Consider the following 21382-nt stretch of genomic DNA (forward strand, 5'->3'; position numbering starts at 1 on the left):
CATAACTGTTTTATATACTAGAAAAATATGTGTAGGTTTATATGGTTTAGGATAAAAAGGGGTTGTAGAGCTGAATTCTTCCATTTTTCAATGCCATAGTCATTTGATAAAGTTTTTTTTCAAGATAGATACTGTGCGGAATATTTTGGGTTGGGGAAGACAGGTGGGAGATTCTCATTGCTAAGGCATTGTTAGCTGCTTCAAGGTTCTTAAGCAATACAGAAGATCTGTTTTACTGTAGGCAGTAGCTCAATTAATTAAAGCTAAGTGGTTGAGTAAATCTACAGATGAAATCTGTACACAATAACAAACATACCAGGCAAAGAAAAGTATCTCAAATTCTTTCAGTTAAGCATTAATCTTCAAATGTAGACTGCTGGGGTTTTATTTTTTGTTAATCTAAGTGCACAAATCAACGCTAACCCTAGAATCAACTTTATGCAGAAAGCTTGACAGAGGAATTTATCCTGAGGTAATAAGCACAGCTCCACTGAGATCAATGATGATATTTAAGCTGAGGATAGGACTCAGCTTTCTAATTTGCCAGCAGCATATGAAATGATCATTTATGTGGCACTCCAGTGAGATATGCTTTGGAAGATAAATATAAAAATTATAAGCAAAGCTTAGTTCCCCCTTGAAAAGTGGTACATTTAGTTTGCTTTGCTTTGCAGTTTGGCTGCATTCATATACACATACTGAATTATAATCAAAAGAAGTCAAAGTTACCTGTTTCTTTGCATGGCTCTCTGTTTGCTAGTTTCTTGATTTGCTCTGGAAAGCATGCTTTCTTTTGTCCCCAGAAGACCCCTTTCTTTGATAGGCTATGATTTATTTTCTCTGTTCTTATAGCCCTCTATAACTCTGATTCCCCTGTTCCTTTGATTATCTGTAGACACCGATTAGGAAATGATTTATCTTTGGTACAGGTAACGGGATGTGTATTACCTGTAACTTATATGGCTGAAAATGAGGTAATAGTAACAAAAAAAAAAAAAAATCCATAACTAGACAAAGGCTAGACTGACGATTGTTTCACACACACTATTGTGTAAGTGTATATTGAACATAGCATATGTATGTTGCAAAATCTGTACTTGAAATTAATTGGTGCTTTCCCTGGATCTGTATTTCTTTCAGGACAGATATCAGTGGATGGATTTATGCGATATCTGAGTGGAGAAGAGAATGGCGTTGTTCCACCTGAGAAACTGGATTTAAATGAAGACATGTCTCAACCACTGTCACACTATTTCATCAATTCCTCACACAACACCTACCTCACAGGTACAGTGTTGGAGACATCTGATGTCTTACCTTACAAAAAATCATAGCAATTTGCAGTGATAACATAAAACACACCAAAAGCATCAGCAGTAAGTGATGATGGAGCTTACTGATGTTCTAATTGCTACATGCACGTCAAAAATGCTTTCATTAACAGGTGAACAGCAGTTGTCTTGTTGAGATATGGTCTGGTCTGAAGCCCAGCAAAGTCCCTGGAAAGTTTCCCTCATCTTAGATAGGATTCCAGATTAAGGTATCTTATTTGGGGAGGAGAGGGAACAATGTGTTTTTTATGCAAACTAAGCATAGCCAATTAAGTATGTGAAGTAGAATGTGGGAAACATCTGTGTAGATAATAAATTTGCCCCTAAACATTGAATCTGACAGTTTGTTGAGCTCCGTGAAATTTGCTTTGATTCAGAGATTAAGGAGGTCCCAACATGGCACATAGCTTTCTGACAGTCCTTCATATCTGCAAGGAGTGGAAATCTGCTCTCTTACTATATCTAATATCTGAGCTGAAATTTCTAGGTGCTATCATGTTTTTAAAAAGGCTGAGCACCCAGAAGCTCCTTTCAATTAGAATAATGAGTCTGAACTGTATTATTTGCACAGCAAAATCAATAATGCTTTAAGATTTTAAAAAAAAAAACAAAAAAACAAGACAGTTTAGGAGGCCAACTTTGGTGTTTACTTTCTAGTCTAAGATGCTGTTAATTTATGAGGAAGTAATTGTAGATTTACTACTTGAGTTTAGTTTATATAGAAACAAATGTTTTTGACATCCAGATGCGCACAGAAAGTTCTCTCCTGTTTGATTTGATGCTTGCTTGTCTTGTCATGTTTGATAATGACTTAGCATTATGTTAAAAATAAAGAAGTGCTTGCTAAAAATGTGGTTCACGGATAACACAAACTTTTTAATGTTATTAACTGACTTGTCTTAACTGACCAGGTTCTTCAGAATGTCAGTGTGCCAAAGAATAAACAAACATGCAGTGATGATGCCCAGTTTAAACAGACCATGTGGTAGTTATTTTCATCTGGCTTCTGTTTATTGTAGCACTTTCTACAGCACCTTCTAGTGCTTTCATAAAGTGAATAAACTGTCATTGTTTCCATTAGACACCATTTTTCAGAGGTTTTATATTTTGGCTGTAAAATGTGGTTTGTGCTAAGACTTGTCATATAGTATTTGGCTTGACAGCTATTTTGTCTGAATTAAAAGAAATGAAAAACAGTGAAGCGACTTTTAAGTTATGATTCCAATATGCAGAAATTTATGCTCTTTGGAAGAGTGCAGACATCTCCAAAGCAAAAGCATTTTTTAATTATGATATTTTGCAGGCCTCTTACCTCCCGTATGGACTTTGTTCTGTCAGTGAGGATTAGAACCCACTTAAGCCAAATGCTGCAGCTTTATACAAATTTTGTGGCAAATACAGTAAAGCTGTTGTACAAATGAGGGAAGCATGGGCCTGCAGGGAGGACAGACGGTGCAGTTTACAGTTGGTCTGAAGAGATAAAATACTGCTTTCCCCTCTACCAGCATGAATTTATAGCCAGTACCATACCACAGATTTTTATCAGGGCTGATCAGGACAGTGTCATGTTCTAAAGGTCTAGAAACACAGAAGAGAAAAGAATAAAGGATGATAATTCATGATTAATCCAATCTATTCTAAATTTTTAACTGCCCCACAAGTGACCTAACATATTTAATTATTTTAGGAGAAAGAAATTTTACCTTGAAACTTTCCAAATTTTCATTGACTTATATGTGAAAGTCTGCAGATCATTTCAGATTGTCCTTATAAGTTCCTTTGCCTGCACTTCAGCACACTACATTTGAAAGTATGATCCTCTGTCTTAATTTTGCATAATATTACTGGCATAGTAAATTGGGGGGAATAAATAAGAGTAAACTTGGGAGATAATGCAGAGTAAGTTTGAATCTCATTCAAATTCCATTTCAGAGTGTGTATTTTCACATTTATAGGCACAAAACACACGCTCTTCCCTTTTACTGGGTTCTTTATGTTCAGTAAATATGTAGCAGCTGGCCGACAATGGGATTAATGATTTGATTTTTATCTGCGTACTACAAAGCCTGACAGCCTTAGATTTTGCTTTGAGGCTAGACCAGATACAGCAATCACATTGCCATTTGCTTTCTTCCAACAAAGACTTAGTAAAATTAATAAAATTAATGGTAGCAGACTATTCTTTTTCCCGAGGAAATTTCTAAGGCTCTGTTCAAGTGCTCATGGCTTCAGAAGGGAAGCTTTGGTAGCGCCTCTGCCCTCAATGGAGATGTGAAATAGCAACTGGACATGTAATAATTATTAGGACAATAAGAAAACCACTCAATCTACTTTATGATTACTGTGCTTAATGCCCCGCCAATTATCTCTCCCTTTCTTAGATTTTTAAACTCAGAAAAAGCATGCACAAAGAAACAACATTATAACATAAAAAGAAACATGTGCATACTCTGAATTTATTTTTAATTACCCTGATCATTCTCCTAGCCTTTAGTAGAAGCCCTTGGCAGTACATCAAGTCCTGATTATTTATTTAGGACTGTTATTGCTTTCTTTTTCTTGGGGAAATGTAATTTTTAAGAACAGAGGTAAAAAAAAATCCATGAAGAAAAAAGTGATTTTCAGTGAGCGTAGCCTAGCTTAGAGAGACGTCATCTTCTGGAAACTGTTTCTACTGTCTTTCATATTTTTTTTCTCATTGGTATCGTATTTATTTGTTTACTCCTTTGAACCCTTTATGTGCAACTCTGTTATTTTTTCTAGTTTCTCACTATTCTCACCTCAAGTTGCTGCTGTTGACACAGTGAGGAGCGATTTTGCAGCCTTTTTCTCGGCAGCACCCAAACTCAAAGACAAATGATTACATATCATTATCAGCATTGCATACTTTGATGGCTATGCAACTTGCTGTAATACATGTGAAATGTAAAATATGAAAATGCAAAGCTGAGATTCTATGTTTTGTCTTTGGCTAAAAGGAAAAATAATAGCAGCAGTAGGTTGCAGAGGTATCATTTTAGCACATACAGCCAGTGGGGGATACCACTCGCCCTCAGCACCTGCTTCCTTGCTCACAGGCCAGTACTTTCAGTTCTTTCTAGAAAAATGTCTCATTAGGTGCATATTCTCTTCTTCTTTATTGCTGCTATGGCCTCTCCTCTACCATCATCCAGCTTTTCTGATCTCAGCAGTTCCTCAGTCCTAATTGTTGCTGCTTATAATCTGCATTCAATACTACCTTGAAGCCTTCTTCACCTTCAAAGGCTCCAAGGCAGTATCTTCACAGTTTCCGAGATGGCAGCAGAGTATGGAAGGGGAAGGAAAGCTGGACAATGACTGCTCTGATCATTATTGTAACCACCAAGAACAGGTTTTTTGCTGTCTATTTCATGCTTCTCAAGCTGCAATGAGCTCAGTTGTTCAGGTGCCAAAATCCAAGGCTTTACTCTCTTCCAGCCCCACCACATCCTTCCCAATGGACTAGAGGATAGGAGTGCACCAGAAGATCTTGCAGGAGAGAGAAGTTGAGCTAGGAGGAGTTCTAGCTGTTCTTCCACCAGCAGACACAGCTAGTCCTGTCCAGCAATCTAAGACAGATAAATGATGTTCTTCCTGGCACTGGGGTCATGGTTTATCTTAGCTTACGGGCTAACGGGTTAAAAGGAAGAATAGTGGTTATTGTGCAGCTCCTCCATCCATCAGCAGTTTCTGGGGGCGTTTTATTACCTTCAGCTGTCGTTATTGTTCATGGTTCCCGTTCAGAATATCATAAAAGCTTGTGTAACACTGAGGAAAGGGCTTAGTTTTAAGAGATGAAGTTAATTGGTACATGATGATTTCACCTCGCGTGAAAGAGGCAACAGACCACTCTCTGCTCCCTGTGGCCAATTCAGTGCAACTGTGGAAGCACCTTCCACAGTTACATTGTTGAATTGGCGTAGCCATTAAAAAAGCATAAATCAGTCGAGGGAAGGCTGTTGTTGCTTCACAAGGTGGAAAGATCATCTCGGTGGAAAGTCTTAGGTGGAACTTTCCAAGATACCAATTCAGTTCCCTGCTCACAAAATCAACCTTATCTAGAAAAATACCTTGTATTAAAAAAAAAAAAAACAAAAAACCTATATACAAAACCTAACTTCAATAAGATGGTGACTCCCATCTGCCTGACTCTCCTGTGCATCTTCTTCTGAGGCAGTTTGGCTACTGTAAGAAGATGACCAGTCAATTAGGCAAACTGAGTAAAAATTCCTTGGGTCTCCTGCTCTATCATGTTTTACATGACTACACTAATTTTTACAGCTGAGTATTCCTACTAGCACTATTAAACCTCAGTTTATCTTTTTGTTGTCCTAAGGAGTATCTGCCCCTCTGCTTACCTTCTCCACCCATGCCAGCTCCCTCTTTCTGAAACCATATTCTAAATGAAGGAGTTTCTACTTTTAAAAGTGAGCAGAAACCTTGTAAAAGGGAGAGAAAAAATCATATACATTGTCTAGTGAAGGCAAAATTAATTGTTCTAATAGACATCAGCAGCTGACACCAAAATTTCTGGAGGAAGCTTGCCTCCAGTAGCAGCAGAGGTGAACATAAAAAGTTAAAAAAAAATATGGTTTGGTCAGATCTGTGACACTGGATTCTCAAGAAGGAGAGCAAATGTCAAGATCATGAAAATGTTTTGTTTCCTTTAAGTAACATGTCATTCACTGCTGCTTAGAGAGTTTTCAAATTCCTCTGTGCCTTCTCTTATTGGCCTCTTTAGACCAAGCAGTTGAATGATATTGAAATAAGAGATATATTATTTTCTAAACCTCCCTCTTTAAAGAGGATAAAACTGTGTTGAGGATTGAGTAACCTCTCTGACTCTAATAGCAGCATTTGAAGATCTTCAAATAGCTGAAATCTGTGAAACAAAGATAAGCAGAGCCAGCAGCAGGGGAAGGGCTCTCTGTAAGTGGGTCCCCATGGGTCCCACTTCCTCACTGCAGCAAGAGAGACTCAGCTGGTCATGCAGTGTGTCTTTTTCAAGTGGGTCCCACAGCTAGGACAGGAGTTATGACACGCACCCTGTGCCCATTCCTCTGAGGGTCATAGCATCTGTCACGTAGTCTGGCTGCAGCATGGGAGCTGCCTGGGCACTGCTAGCGGCTGAGCTGAAATACAAACTCAAAGACTGGCCAGCCTCAGCCTCTCCTGGCATACACAAGTGTTGCATCTTCTGCTTGGGTGGGCTTGAATCAGTGCTGACAGCAAGTGTATTCCTGCTGCTGGCTGGAGCAAGCCTGCTCACGTGTCCTGCTCTGGTCCAATATAAGGTGTTAAAAGTAACAGCAATAGGGTGAAAGCCTTATTTTGACTTACATACAAGCAGTAGCAGACTATGTCACAGTGTGGGGTCTGTTGCGCTTGTCCTGTGCATGGCAAAATACCTCAGAAGGAAAATGAATTCAGGTAAACATACTGAGACTAAAAATCTATAGCCGCCTGCACCTTCTGTTGCTGCTGGAGTCAAGAGCCAGACTCCCAGCAGTACGAGGAGCTGAGTTCGCATGCTGCAAACTACAGGATATGATCCAAAGTACTGATTTCTTTTCCAGGGCTTGCCTGAAGAGAGGAGGTTTAGCAACTCGTGTTTGTGCAGGACAAAGGGAGTATTCAGGCATCTCTTCTTCATGCTGGCGAAAGATGGTGCCGTGTGTGGGGGAGGGGGCAGAAGTAGTGACTGTTTCTAGAGCAGCAATGAGTTGGGTGACTCTAAATACCTGGATCGAAAAATCTCCCAGTTTTAGGGGGATACATGTCGTAAAATCATAACCAAATTTTAAGTCCATGTATTGCGAATAACTTGCAGTTGGAAAAACTGTCATGAATGAACCCAACACAGATGCACTCACTAAGAAATGAGCAGCTTGAAATTTTAAAAGTGTGGAAATTGTCTGTGTGGGGAAACATGGTTCATACCCTCAGCTTATATCAGTTATCACAGGCTGATTTTGCTTAGTGTCCTATTAGGTATGATTTGACTGATTATATTTTAGAAAAGCAAGTTTTTATCAAAATATGTTTCTCCTTATCCAATATAGGGTAATGGGATACAAATTTTATGGTATCACTGTGTATGTGGTAGGTATTACAGAAGGGAATTCATAATGCTTTCAGCTTCCAGGATTAAAAAATCAATCTGTACTCAGGATATTAAAAGCATTGTAGTGGAAGTATTCCCTTTAGTGTCTGTGTTAGCACTTCTTATAATGTGCATCTGTTCAAGGGATAGTTTGGAATAGATGAAAGTAGAGACTCACAAACCAGAAATTTATAAATAATACATGCAAAAACCATTTGAGGGAACATTCTTAATATTCTGTATTTCAGAAGAATAAGCTATTGAGACTGTTAAAACATTTGCTAGCATTTTGCACTCTGAGTGGAGTCTTTCTGAAGACTGAGTGTTTTGGAGGTTGAATATCCTCTTATCCTTAGCAGGAATCCTTCCAAAATGTCTGAGCCTTATTAATAAGGTAGCGTGGAGAAATGTCATATGGCAAGCAATGCATGTCATGATTTACTTAAGCACTTTTGAAGGTTAAGGATCTTGTAGTCTAAAACACTTAGCAATAATAACGGCCAGTAGTCTCTCAGGAAGCGTAGGAGAGTTTGTTAATCATAAAATAGGAGTTTTTTAATCAAAATTCAACATGCTTTGAGGGAAAAGAAGGGCAACATGAAAATAGTTTTCTAAGTGAATGTAGTTTTTTAGGCAGCAGAGTTCAGCCGATCTGTGTGGTAAGAGCCAAGTTTTCATAAGCACATGCTTAGGGATGAGTACACATTAATGTGTGCTGATCCACGCTCATGCTTGTTTGCATCTTGTTAAGAAGGAGAGCTACTTACCTCAGATGTTGGGATTGCACCAACAAGGCTTTTGTGTGAATAAAAATAACTTGCCATCATCAAAGCAGAAACACAGGAGAAAGTGAAGTAAAATGAAAAGGAGAGACGTGTCACTTTGCTGACTCCATTTGGATTTTCAGAAACTTCTAGCACTGGCTAAGTTCTTCTGTTACTAACATGTGTTTCCCACTGGTTCCAGCAGGAGCTGAGAAATCTTATTTCAATAGAAGTAATGTTAGTAACTGGTGGAATATTTATGGTTGCTCCAGCTCATGCATCAGGCACAAACAGTAAACAGGAATTTTCAGATAGTAGGGGGCTTCTGTTACAGTTTTTAGAGGAAGGTAAAAACACAGAGAAAGCAAACGATGCTGTTTAGTGAAACAAACCAAAACGTTTAGTTCCCAGTGTAAAACGTAAACACAGAACCACAGGGACAATAAAATGAGGATTAGCATTATATTATATGCCAGTCTGAATGAAGTATTGTATGTCCTCCATAAGTGAAGAATCTTTAGCGTAAATAAACTCACTCTCTTCTTAAAAGCAAGTGAATTCCCTTAAAGAAATCCAAGAAAGTCTTCTCGGGAACTCTGCTAGAAAGCTGGAAACTGCACCTACTTTCTTCACATCTAAAACAAGCATTAGTCATTCTTCCATTATCTTTACCTGTCTGTTGCAAGGAATTTGTATCGAGATGGCTGGAGTCAAACCTGTTGCAGCAGATGAGGATACCCCGAGTGGATATCCTTCCCTGAATACAGCTCAACTTTGTTGATTTGGGGAGGGACTAGTGTTTAATACCTTCTAAGTTCGAGAAAAGCTGAGTTTTCATAGTTTATTTTTAGATTCATATTATGTCTTTGTTGAAAACTGGGAGTTTAATTAAATTTCTCGCTACATAATGCAGTATCACATCAGGATATTTTAACTGACCAACTCAGTACAGTGATTAGTATATTAAATATTGATTTGAAACCTAGTAATGGTACAGTTAGTGACTGTGCAGGAGGTTTATTTTATCTTATATGAAATTGCTTTGCATGTTATGAGAAAATTTGCTTGTCAAAGTATAACAGTCTTTTAGAATTAAGCCGTTTAATTTTATTTTATGTGTTCAATGCTGTCTGTCAGAAGTTTTTGAATTAGCTTCATTTCAGTTATTTCTTCTCACTCACAGTGGTTTAACTGAGGGCAGAACCCAAACCGTGATGTTGACTTTGGCTAAGTCATTTCCATTACATTCTTAGGCTTTTTGTGTGCTTTTGAGTGTTATTCCTCTCAGCTGAGGGTAAAACATGCTGTTAACTCTTAATTATTATTAGATTATTTGTATTTATTCCTGAGGCTCAAAATTACTTCCCTTTTTTCATGTGTTGTCACAGCTGGACAGCTGGCTGGTAACTCATCGGTGGAGATGTATCGGCAAGTGCTTTTGTCAGGCTGCCGCTGCGTGGAGCTGGACTGCTGGAAGGGACGAACAGCTGAAGAAGAGCCGGTCATTACACATGGATTCACTATGACAACAGAAATATCTTTCAAGGTACAGCAAAACAGCAAGCTGGCTTTAGCTGGGGCGCTTTCTTTTGTGTGAAGTGCATCACAAATACATTACTAGAATATTACTGCAAAAGTGGAAGGGAAGAGAAATGCAAGGGCAAAAATGTTGTACGAGGTGATTTCGGAACACATGCAGAGTCACTGGGAGAGAAGAGTTGCACTGTTTGGACCTTGCACAGGAAGAGGTCTTGGTGCTGGCCTTCCTCCATGGCAATCGGAGGAAAAGGGATTATGTGGTATTATAGTCTGTGCTGTGTGGGGACTGGGCTTAGTGCCCAGGTCCATACTCCTGTGCATGTCTCTGCATCAAGTCTCAGAAAGGGGATGAAACAGGGTAGACAACAATCTAGGCTGAAAGACCAGGTATTGCCACCACAAATGGTGTTACACGGTGTGAATCAAGTCTGTGGATAGATCTGGAGCCAGGAGAACAGGGAGGAAGGAATGGTTTGTGTTAGAGTTCCATAACATGCAGAAGGGAGGGTTGACAAGAGGATGATTGCAAGGGTTTGAACAGCAATAAGCAATATGTCAGTTTACTCTTTTTTTGCTCTTCTCTGCCTAGTAGAGTAGAGTAAAATATCAAAGTGCTGAACTGAGGTAGGAAACAGCAGCTGTAGTGGAAATCTGTATCATTTGCAATTCCTATGGACAGAGAAGAAACTACTCATGCCCAGTTGGGCAGGTTCCATCCACAAGGATCAGACACCCATCATTATATTAACTATTTAAAAAAAATAATAGCAGTATGTGCAATGTTACCCTTATCCCTCATAGCTGAGATTAGATTTGAAGCACTGGAAGATGAAAAACTAAAATTAGTATCTTTGAAGGGCATGACAGGGTATTTGTGCCATTCAAACCCTAAACATATCATCTGTATTTCTGAATTTCCATTGCCTTTTTCTGTAATAAAAGATAATTTACCCTTAGCAGTAGCCTTAAATTGGTATCTTCTTCTTGTTTTTCTTAAAGATGGTTTTGATCTGAGGTTCTAGAAGATCAGAATGTAGGTGTTTTCTTATAGTATTAAGATTGGTATTAAGTACAGCTTATAAAGATATACCAAGATATCGTTTTTGAAGTGTGCAGCAATAGTTCTTGCTCAATTGAGACATGAACTTGCCTTGGAAATACATTTCCAGACTTACCTGTGTGCAGGAATACATGGAAAAATATTTATTACTGAATTTGGTTTATGTTATGGGTCTTAGGTGTGTTTACTAGCTAAAGCTTTGAAGTGTGTCTCCCACACTTGAAGCATGAGTTGTTGGGGTTTTTTTGTTTTCTAGTACCTTCCCTTAGGGGGAAAAAAAATAATAATGGTAAACAATACTGCCGCACAAACAAAACACCAAATCTCACTTGAATCAGAGCACTCCTTTCTTTTTTTTTTCAATTTGTTTTCTCTGGCTCTTCACTGATTGAGTCAATGTTGGGAAAATGTAAAACATGGCCTTCTTACATGTTCATTATTAACTTTCCAGATGTGTTTATGTGAAGCCAATTATGTTTTCATGCGTAGAATTTGATTGCTGGAAGTCCTTTAATTAAGGAAGATAGCTCTCAACTCCTTTGGTCATGAGCAGGATTTTAAAAGAAAGTTAATCTGATTCTTAAAAGGATCATTAGCAGGAATGAGGATTATCCCTGATTATTTAGATGCTCAACCCTAGGCATTGTATTTGCAGGAGAGTTACTGGAAGGTATTTTAAACCTACTCAGGAATATTTTTTCTGTCACTTCAGGGCAAATATTTTTTTCTGCACTCAGAAAAATGTAAAAATAGATCAACTGCTGCTTTCTTTTCAGCCCTGACAGTGTGTTGCTTGGCTGAAGAGGAGCAAAATGATAGTGAAATAATGTGTCAGAAGTGCGTGAATCAATTCGGAGTAATCACTGGGTCTTAAATGCTGAATCATTTATCAGCTCACACTTTTGGCGTGACCACAGCACATGGTGCTTCTGTTCAGTCTGTCAGTTTTCACTGCCTCAGATGGGCCTTCTGAAGTGCAGAGACAGAAGCAATGTATACTCCCCATCCCTAGGATGCTAGGATTTTTGTGGAGTTTTTGGTTGATTGGGTTTTGCCTTGCTTCATGGCATACAGAGATCAGTAAGGTTTTTCTCAGCTGCGGATTATGAGCTGCTGCCAGGGTGAGATCTTATGGGGAACCAAGAATATTTTTCATGCCGTAGCCAGCAATCTCTGTGTGTGTACTTCTTATATAACTTGGAGACCTGTTTCAGGTGAGTCATTCTGAAGCGGGAGTGAAGTATGGAACTTATCATATTGTTCTTCTCTGGCTATGAAGAATTTTCAATTACATTTGAATGCAGTGCAAGACTGAATCACCAGCATACCTGTTCCTCTATTGAACCAATGCCTGAGCTTCTCATCCTCAGATTTCATCAGTGTAATACTGATTTTATTGTTTTCAGTTATTTTCCCAATGCATGCTGCATTCTATCCCTTTTTGCAGTTGAGAAGGCAGTTGAAAATAAATTTATAGATTTACTCCACTTCATGAGCAGTGTGTAGGACCAAGACAGACCTCAGGATTGCTTTTGGCAGTACCTCTTATATCCAGCCTCAAGTGTTCTTAAGCCTTACATGATGTTCCATAACCAAGAGGAGAGTGCAGGAAGGCAGACACCAAGCCAGACACCATCTGAGTGGAGAGCACCAAGATGGGGAGGACTCAATATTTGTGACTTGTTTCCGAGCATGGCTGTTCGCTTGTAATGGGGAAATTGCCCTAGATGCTTTTGAGAACCCCGCCAGTTCTGAACAGCGTGAAAGTGGTACCAGCACTCAATGATTTACTGGAGCTAGAAAGAAAGAGTCCAGTGGGAATCACTCCATCATGTGTTCCCTCATGGGAGAACTGCTGCTGTGAACCTACAGCTTCCTTCCTGCTTTCACTCAGCCTTCTGCACCATTAACTGATCTTCCAATAAATGTCTTGCCTTTCTGCTTTCTTTAAAGACTAGAAGTGGTCTTATTTGAAGTACATGAATGGTTAGTGGTATGTGAAACATGTAAATATTTGGTGACTGCAGTTTATATAGTCATTCACCACCTGTGTGTGTTGAGAGAACTAGTTTCTCATAAGAAATACAACAACAATTTGTGCATGAGTTGTGGGTTTTTTTCTGCTTACACGAAGACTGTAAGTTTTGTTTGTATCCTAGCTTATATGCCAAATCTTGAGATGGCTTGTGCTTTCCTTCCAGCCATGGATTCTGAAACCAAACATCCGAAGAATGTACCAGAAGCTCAGCTTTCATTTTAGGAAGTGGGTTTCTTACTGTTATGTTTCTCAATTGAGCCTTTAAAAGTAAAGAAAATTAACAAAAGGAATCCCCAGAAGAGGCTTGTTTAAAATAAATAAATCTTTCAGGTTTGAGTCATGCTTATGATTTTAGAGGGATCAAGCTTATGGGTTCTTATCAACTTCAGAGTTTGAGTTTCTTATAAACTTAGAGTTTGACAGCAATGCACATGGAAAGTCTTTAGTGTTTTATAAGTGCTTTTGAAAGAAAGTTTGTGTTGGGTAGGGAAACACTGAATAATTTGTAACAGTGAGTGGACATTGTGCACCCCGCTAACTTTAGGGTTGTCAAAGTATTCCTCTGCTAGATTTACAGTTGCCATTTTCCATCAGAGCTGAACGGAGACTTCTATGGAAGTTTCAGTTTCTGAGCCCTCTGTTTGATGATTACTAGACAGCCAACTGTTTTAACTGAGTAATGGTTTTTCTTTTTTTTTTTTCTTTCTTTTGCCTTAGAGGGATTTCTCTCAGGGGGACAAAAAAAGGAACTAAAACTTGTGAGTCACAGTAACTAAGGATTTTATGGATGCTGATGATGTTCAGAAGATTTGCATTTGTCACAGCATGTTTATTATTATGCAAAATAGTTCATGAAAGTCATATCTTCGGGCATGGAACAACTCCACACACAGACCAAGTTTTACATTTAAACTATTGATTTAGGCAGGCATAAGTCATTTCTTGAGAAATGTGGTGCTTGAGGCCCATAAGACATTTTGGAGATTCGATTACAGTTCAGGTTGAAAAATTTGGTTGCTGCAAAAGCATATCTAGCGCTTTCTGGGATATTTAGAATTGAACATCTGACTTCTGGCAGTTTGGGTATGATTTTAGACCTCTTTAGGTCTTTTCTGTTTTCAAAGACCAAAACACTCTTTCTTTAGAGATATATATTTGTAACTGTATGTATTTTGATTCTTTAGGAAGTAATAGAAGCTATTGCTGAATGTGCATTTAAGACATCGCCCTTTCCAATCCTCCTTTCCTTTGAAAATCATGTGGATTCGTAAGTAATTACCATATTTTCCTGTATGGTGATGTATTTTTTAGTAAGGTATAAACACAAAATTTTTTATGCACTTATGGCAGTTCTATTATATGACATCAGAAGCAGGTCTTACCAAAAAAACCCTTGTATCAGCCTAAGTAACCAAGATGATCAGAATTATTCGGGCATGTTCTCGAAAACCTTCCTGAATTAGAAACTTCTGTGTGAAAGAGAAAGTTTGAATAATTGTGAGTCAATTGTGTTCACTTCACAGTCTCAGTATGTCCTGCTGGAATGTAGCAGTACTTCATCAATGAAAAACAAGCGATTCTTCACCAGCTTATGATCCTATTCTGTGCTGTAAACGTATTCTGTGCACAGAATTTCATCTGCTTCTCATGTAATAGAAGTAAAGGCCAGAGCTGTAGACAAGCTAGGATTGCAAGACACGTGGTGTAGATGGCCAAAACTGTTCTGTTTCTACCAAAAAAAACCCCCAGTTTGCCTAAGCTGTTTTCTTTTTCTTTTGTGTTTTCTTTTATTTAGTTACAAAGAAAGGACAATTTTTCTGTGAAAGAAAAGAAAAAAATATGTGAAAACACTTCTAAATTTGTCCCAGTGAATTATTATTGTTGTTGTTATTGTTATTATTATTTTGGTTTAGTTCTGTTTTTTCTTTTTTTAAGCTTGACATTAACTTTGATTTTGAATATAGAGACCAGATGGTTCAAAAGTAGGTCGACACATAACATGTGCCTTAAATTCAGTTGCCTTTTCTGATTTTTTTTTCTGTTGTGAAAATGTTTTCAACACTTCTGGGGCTAGTTTGGACTGAGAAGCTTTGGTTTTCTAATGTGAAATAAAAAGTAGTCTTTGGGGCAGCTATGAATGATTTAACACAAATCAGAAAAATTATTGGCACTTCCGCTTCTTGAAGAGGAAAAGGGTGAGGGCTAACTGCTTTTCCATTGTTTTAGCAAGAATATTCTTGTCATAAGGGAAGGAACTAGTAGAGAAAACTATGTAAGAATATTTTTAAGAAGAGATGTGACAATACTGATCAAAAATCATGTTAGGTAGGAAAACCTAAAATCTGAGAGCTGACCTACACTAACTGTATACCTTATGGTATAAGTTTATACTACCTTTTGTGGGCAAATATGTGTTTGCTCTGCACACATTTAAAGGCCACATGATTATGATTCAAACAGCTGCCTGCCAAATCCTGCTTAGTTAGTTCCATCTTCATCTGAAAGACCACACAGATACTGTATTTAATTTTTTTCTCTAATTCATCTCCTCTCTCCTTTCTTTTTGGTGTATGTTCTATCACTTTGGGTTTGCTTATGCTGCTCACCTGCTGTGTAGGTTTTAACTTGCATTACTTTTCCAAATGCAACCTCTGATCTTTAGAAAAGATCTCAACTATCATTCTTCAATTTATTATATTTTGTATTCATTCTTCTCTATTTGTTAAATATACATTCACTGTGTTACTATAAGGCAGAGAAAAAGCGACATCCAGTTTCTTTTAACCAGCTGGGTGGTGTTTTTCTTCCTTTAAAGTCATTAAGACTGAAATTATCAACTGTTCTGGGATAATCTGTTCTATTTCAGGAAAGTAAAGAAGTGAAAAAATCTGTAAAATAAGCTCTTGTCAGTTGTAGGTTCTCTACAAAGTTGGCTTTAAAATTATAAGATGAAACACTGACAAAATTAAAGGTGGTATGATACTGCAGGATATGTCAAAAAGGGAACGGCAGTACTACTGCATTACTCTGGTCTTTACAATTTGAAACCATTGGACCTTTCCAGAAAACTCCAGTCATGGAATAACAGATTATCCAGAAGTGTACTATTTGATGTCCTTTTCAATGCATTGCTATGTCGAAGATTTTTAGCAAAGCAAGTTTGCAAAAACAATATCAAGTTTTTTTTGTTTCTGAGGCTTTATTGCTATTTATTATTTTCTGCTGAGGTTAATCAGCAGATATAATGTGTATGATTTCTAATTTTGCTTTGGCTGTTATTTTACTGACTGCTACAATTATCTCTTCATTTCTTCACTAGTTGCTAGAGAAATGTGCAATTAGTCATGCCATTCACAGAAGCCTTCACCTAATTTCATGGAATACTCCTTTTGTCTTTTCTTTTTATTGGATTGTTGTTTTCCTCCTAGATCTTATAGATGGGCTTTACCCTAAGTATTAACAAAAAGTACTAAGTGTTTTTAAAGAACAGCTCTTGGACAAATCCTACGACATCAGTTCATACTTACGGGTGACCAATTCTTTTTCCTGATTTTAACGTTATGAGAGTCAGTATTCCTGTGTGAAATGTTCATCCCATACAAACTAGTAGAAATTTTGACATTGGCTTAAACAGAAATACGGTTTTAGCCTGTGTTCTGTATTCATGGCTTTTAAACAGACTACGGTTATCAGAAGGAAGCAAGTTTTACATCATCACCATAGATATAACAGTGTTATTCACCACTGGACTTAAAATGCAATTTTTTCTTCCTTCTGGCTTATGTTCAGGCGTTAACACTTTTTGTCCACCTAGGAAACAAATCAGTTACTGGCACATAGAGTTAATCATCTCATTTTGCTTACTTTCATATTTTTCCTAGAAGGACAGCTCTCTAATATCTGTATAGGACGTGAAGAATTTTCATTTCTTTTACTATAACTCCACTAAGTAGGACATTCAGTATTGCCTGTTTTTATACAATAAAAACTTTAGAAAGAGAGGCGAGCATATAACTTTTAGAATATTTAAAATTATATGTATGCCATCATTTGTATTGAATCCAAAATTTGCACACTGAAAAAAAGACAGTATTAAGAAAAAACGTGGTTCTATCAAAAAATAGAGAAGTGTACTGAAAATGTTGAAAAGACCTCAAGAAGACCTTGACGTTTGAAACTGGGCTTGCGAGAAGATAAGCAATCTGCAAATCTGAGAGCAGACAGTCTATAATTAGAAATGCGCTGATGACATAGCAAAAAGGTTAAGTGATCCTTGAGCAGTATCCATATGAGATTGCTTCCAAGATTAAATTTAATTACAGTTATTCACATTGCTGGTTTCTTGATGGAATTGTTATTTCAAATATTAACAGGATTTTTATCACTTTTTCTTCTTACACTTTAAATTATTTTATATTCTTCTGGGAAGCAACTGTGTCTTTGTCATAGGCAAGAGGATCTCTGCAGAAGTGATAATAATATAATGTTAGGAGCAGTAGTTGTGCAGTAGTGCCAGAAAGCCTCTGTGATTGACCTTCATAATAGTCACAATAAAAACACAGTAAAACAAAGTACAAGCAATACAGTAACGGTAATGAAAACAGTTCTTAATATTCTTTGTATTTCCATATGTCCAGGTATCGTGTTCCTATTTTGTCTTACTTTGCCCTGGTGCATTTTGGGGACATTTATAATTAGTATGTGTCCTACCCGTCCATGTCTGCCCAGTGAAAATCGTAAAGCAGATAAAGACAGCTCTTTTGAGGCAATCAGTTTTCACTACAATAAATGAATGCTGAGAGAATTTCCAGTAACAGTAGATGTGGACCAGGAAATACCTCCTTTTTTGTTCTGTAACATGAATGGGGAAATATGTTGATGTAGAAAAGTTGCTATTTCAACCTATTGCTCTGGTTCGTAATTTTGGAAGAAGGGAAAATGAGAAGAAACTGATATTCCAACTTTTAAAATAGAACAGTAATACATATCTATACTATTACTAACTGTCTATCTCTTGAAACTGTATACAGAGATAGATACATATATATTTTATAGAAGGACAGGGAACACACAAAAAATACCACTCAGTTAAATGGGGGTATTCCTAAATATTTTTTATTCCCTCTTAGGAGCTTTTAAAAATACCTGTGCATATAGGCGGGTTCACAATGACAAGTAATTTTGTAATGTCAAGATTTTCCCTCTTTGGCCTTTTCTACTGCTGCAGGTTTTTTTAATAGTATTAAAAGCCATTAGTTTTTCACATAATTTTCCTTCTCTTTTTTTTGTGCCTCTGGGATGCAGTGACATCGGAACTTAGACACTAAACCAAAATAATGTGCATTACATATTTCTCTTTTTCTATAATGAAAGTTCTCACCATGCTGTCTTTGAGGTAAACATGTAATTAAGCACAGAAGAGGAGAAGAATTTGTTCTAGCCACAGTAATAGTTTGAAATATTATTTTTTTTTAACTCTTGCACATTTTCTCTATTTCCTGTCAAGAGTTCTTTTTGGAGTTATGTGCCCATTTAAAAATGCGGATGTCACTTCTAATTACTGCAATTTCAATAATTGCGCTCTTTTGATTCAAGGAGACGTCCTTTGGACTGTCTGGGTTCAAAGAGTGTGGGTCTGTTCAACGTATATACTGGTGGAGAAGACTGAAATAAAATTTACTATAATGACCCCTGGAACTATAGCAAATACCTAGTCTGCTTGCTTATTAGAGTGAGGTGCCTTTATTTTCCTTTGAGCTGCTATTTAGAAGTAGCTAATACCCTGTTGTATCCCGATCTGTTCTTCCCATGACCTTCTCTGTTGTGGGTTCTTAATTCCACTGCCCTGCTTGTCTTCATCTTAATTTTCCATCTTCAGCTAAAAGTGACTCTTAGCTTTCTTGCAGAATTGCCTGCACGGAAAAGAAAGCATTAATGAAATGCTGGTATGATTTAAACTGTGTGCAACACTTAACTACGTAGCTTCGTGAAATAATCTAAAACCTCCTTATAATATGGTTTGTCAATGACTGAGCTAATGACCAGTTCACCCCATAACTCCTTCAAGGGACATCCAGAATGCTGATCTCAGGGAAATTACATTTTCTGATTCAAATGCCACCCAGCCTTTATCTCGGCTCTTGTTTGCCTTGACGACCCTAGGAGGAGCTCTGGTGCCAGGTGCTCAGTTGGTAGCTAATGACAAACTAGACACAGCAGTGGTTGTACTCGTAGTCTGCCAGAGAAAAATGAGCACTCCTTTTTTCCTGTATACCCAGCTCTATTTTCTCATGAAAAATAGCTCCATGGTAACATAACTACTTATACCATTTGTTTATCTTCCATGATATGCAGATCATAATTAACAGTAGTTGAGGACATTATGTTAAGCAATATAAACCTGTCCTTTAATCGAGAATTCTCAACAGAAAATCTAAAAAGGAAACTTTTAAAGATACATAAGCTCAGATGTTACAGATTTTAAACAGGCACATACAGAAAAATATGTAGCTGACTAAATTTAGAAAGAGAGTGACTATAGCGCTGAGCTGCCTTTTAAGATGGTTTGAGTAGTATTGCTGAGCAGTGTGGCCTATCTTCACTCCTAAATGTCCCATCACTGATACACGGGAAATATTTCATTTTTGGTTGCACTTCAGATAAAATTCATTATTTTATGCACTTTGCATAACATTTTTTATAAGAAGAGTTTACTGAGGTTCCGTTTACTTCTAGAGGATGTTGTGAAAACTGCTGAAGTAATTTACTGTGGTAAACTTTGACACTCTTATCTGTTTTTAAATCAAATTCACTTTTTTTTGAAAAACAAACAACCTAAAATGATCATCGAGCAGCTCCACCCAGCAGCTTGTTATTACATCCAGATTACCAGCATGAAGGCTGTCCTGATATATTGTTCCCAGTTATATACGCGTGACATGCATGCAGTATATAATTATATGCATATAAAATGTAGTTATACCAGCATTTAGCACAGCAATTCTGCAAATTGACATAATATCTCGTAGCAGAAGCACAATTACATCTATGCTATGACTTCTGCGAGTAAGGATATGTCAAGTGAAATACTTTGGAGTGAGCTGGCAAGAGCAGTGCGAGGTTCTGGTGCAAAGCTAGTGCAGGGGGTCAGTGGCTGGGCCAATGCGGTGTTGTGGAGTGCGGGGCAGAGGTGCACAGGCACGGTGCCTGCCTCAAATGGACTAACTCGAATTGGGGGGAACAGTGGGCTGCATTTTAGCAGAAAATCTGCAGTAAAACTGCATTTTAGAAATCTGCAGTGAAATGAGCTCTTTCTCGACAAGTGCCCATAACTGATGTGGCTTTGCCGGTTTTGAGACCCAAGTAATCATAGAATCATAGAATAGCTTGGGTTGGAAGGGACCTTAAAGATCATCCATTTCCAACCCCTCTGCCATGGGCAGGGACACCTCCCACTAGATCAGGCTGCTCAAGGCCACATCCAACCTGGACTTGAACACCTCCAGGGATGGGGCATCTACAACTTCCCTGGGCAACCTATACCTCTGCCTCACCACTCCCATGGTGAAGAAATTCTTCCTTATATCTAGTCTAAATCTGCCCCTCTCTATTTTATGCTCATTGCCCCTCATCCTGACACTACAAGTCTTTGTGAACAGTCCCTCTTCTGCTTTCTTGTAGCCCCTTCTGGTACTGGAAAGTCGTATAAGGTCTCCTCGGAGCCTTGTCTTCTCCAGGCCTAACAACCCTAACTCTCTCAGCCTGTCCTTGTATGGAAGGTGCTCCATCCCTCTGACCATCTTTGTAGCCCTCCTCTGGACCTGTTGCAACAGCTCCATATTCTTCTTATGTTGAGGATTGCAGAACTGGACACAATGCTCCAGATGAGGTCTCACAAGGGAGGAATAGAGGGGCAGAATCACCCCTCTCGACCTGCTGGCCGCATTTCTCTGTGGCTGTGCCTAATGGACATGCTGAGTGGGGTCATAGGTACCCTTGGCTTGGGAAATTTAACAGAGACATCTGCACGGGAGACTGCTTTCTGTGTATTTGTTTTGTGTTTTTTGCCTTAGGTCATGTGAGACAGAAAGAGAAAGAAATCCAAATGGGGTTAGGGAATGGGGGGTGTGAGAAGAATGCCAGGCATGTATATAAAGTACCATAGGATGAAAATATCTAAACTTTGAATAAAAAAGTTGTGTGAAACGGGCAAATTCATCTAACAGTGATTTCCCAAAAGATAACAACAGACAGACTCATTTTTCTATTTTCTACTTTTTTTTATTTTCTATTTTTTTTTATTTTCTACTAATTCAGTTTCACTATTATTCAATTAATTAGTGCTTTTCCTTCATGTATGATCCTTTTGATAAGCTCTAGCAGAGGAATCAGAATAATTGCGTTATATATCTAGGTGTGTTTGAAAAATTCACAGCAATTGGATCAGGAAATTATATCTAATTTAGGGATATTAGGTATTCCATTACTGCTGTGTTCACTCTGTAGTATTAGTGGGACTCATTTCATCCT

The 21382-nt window shown here is 38.0% G+C and overlaps 1 protein-coding gene across 2 annotated transcripts in view; it reads left to right on the forward strand.

Moving 5' to 3' along the window:
- The window catches only part of PLCB1 (phospholipase C beta 1), a 411218-nt gene that overhangs the window by 287909 nt on the left and 101927 nt on the right, over window positions 1-21382 (forward strand). For both annotated transcript variants that reach the window (XM_009556561.2, XM_054062286.1), the window contains exons 10-12: window positions 1141-1287; window positions 9605-9762; window positions 14038-14120. In XM_009556561.2, the coding sequence (XP_009554856.1) occupies window positions 1141-1287; window positions 9605-9762; window positions 14038-14120 (388 nt within the window). The remainder of the gene's footprint in view (window positions 1-1140; window positions 1288-9604; window positions 9763-14037; window positions 14121-21382) is intronic.

This window comes from Cuculus canorus, chromosome 3 (genome assembly GCF_017976375.1).
Source record: "Cuculus canorus isolate bCucCan1 chromosome 3, bCucCan1.pri, whole genome shotgun sequence".
NCBI lineage: Eukaryota > Metazoa > Chordata > Aves > Cuculiformes > Cuculidae > Cuculus > Cuculus canorus.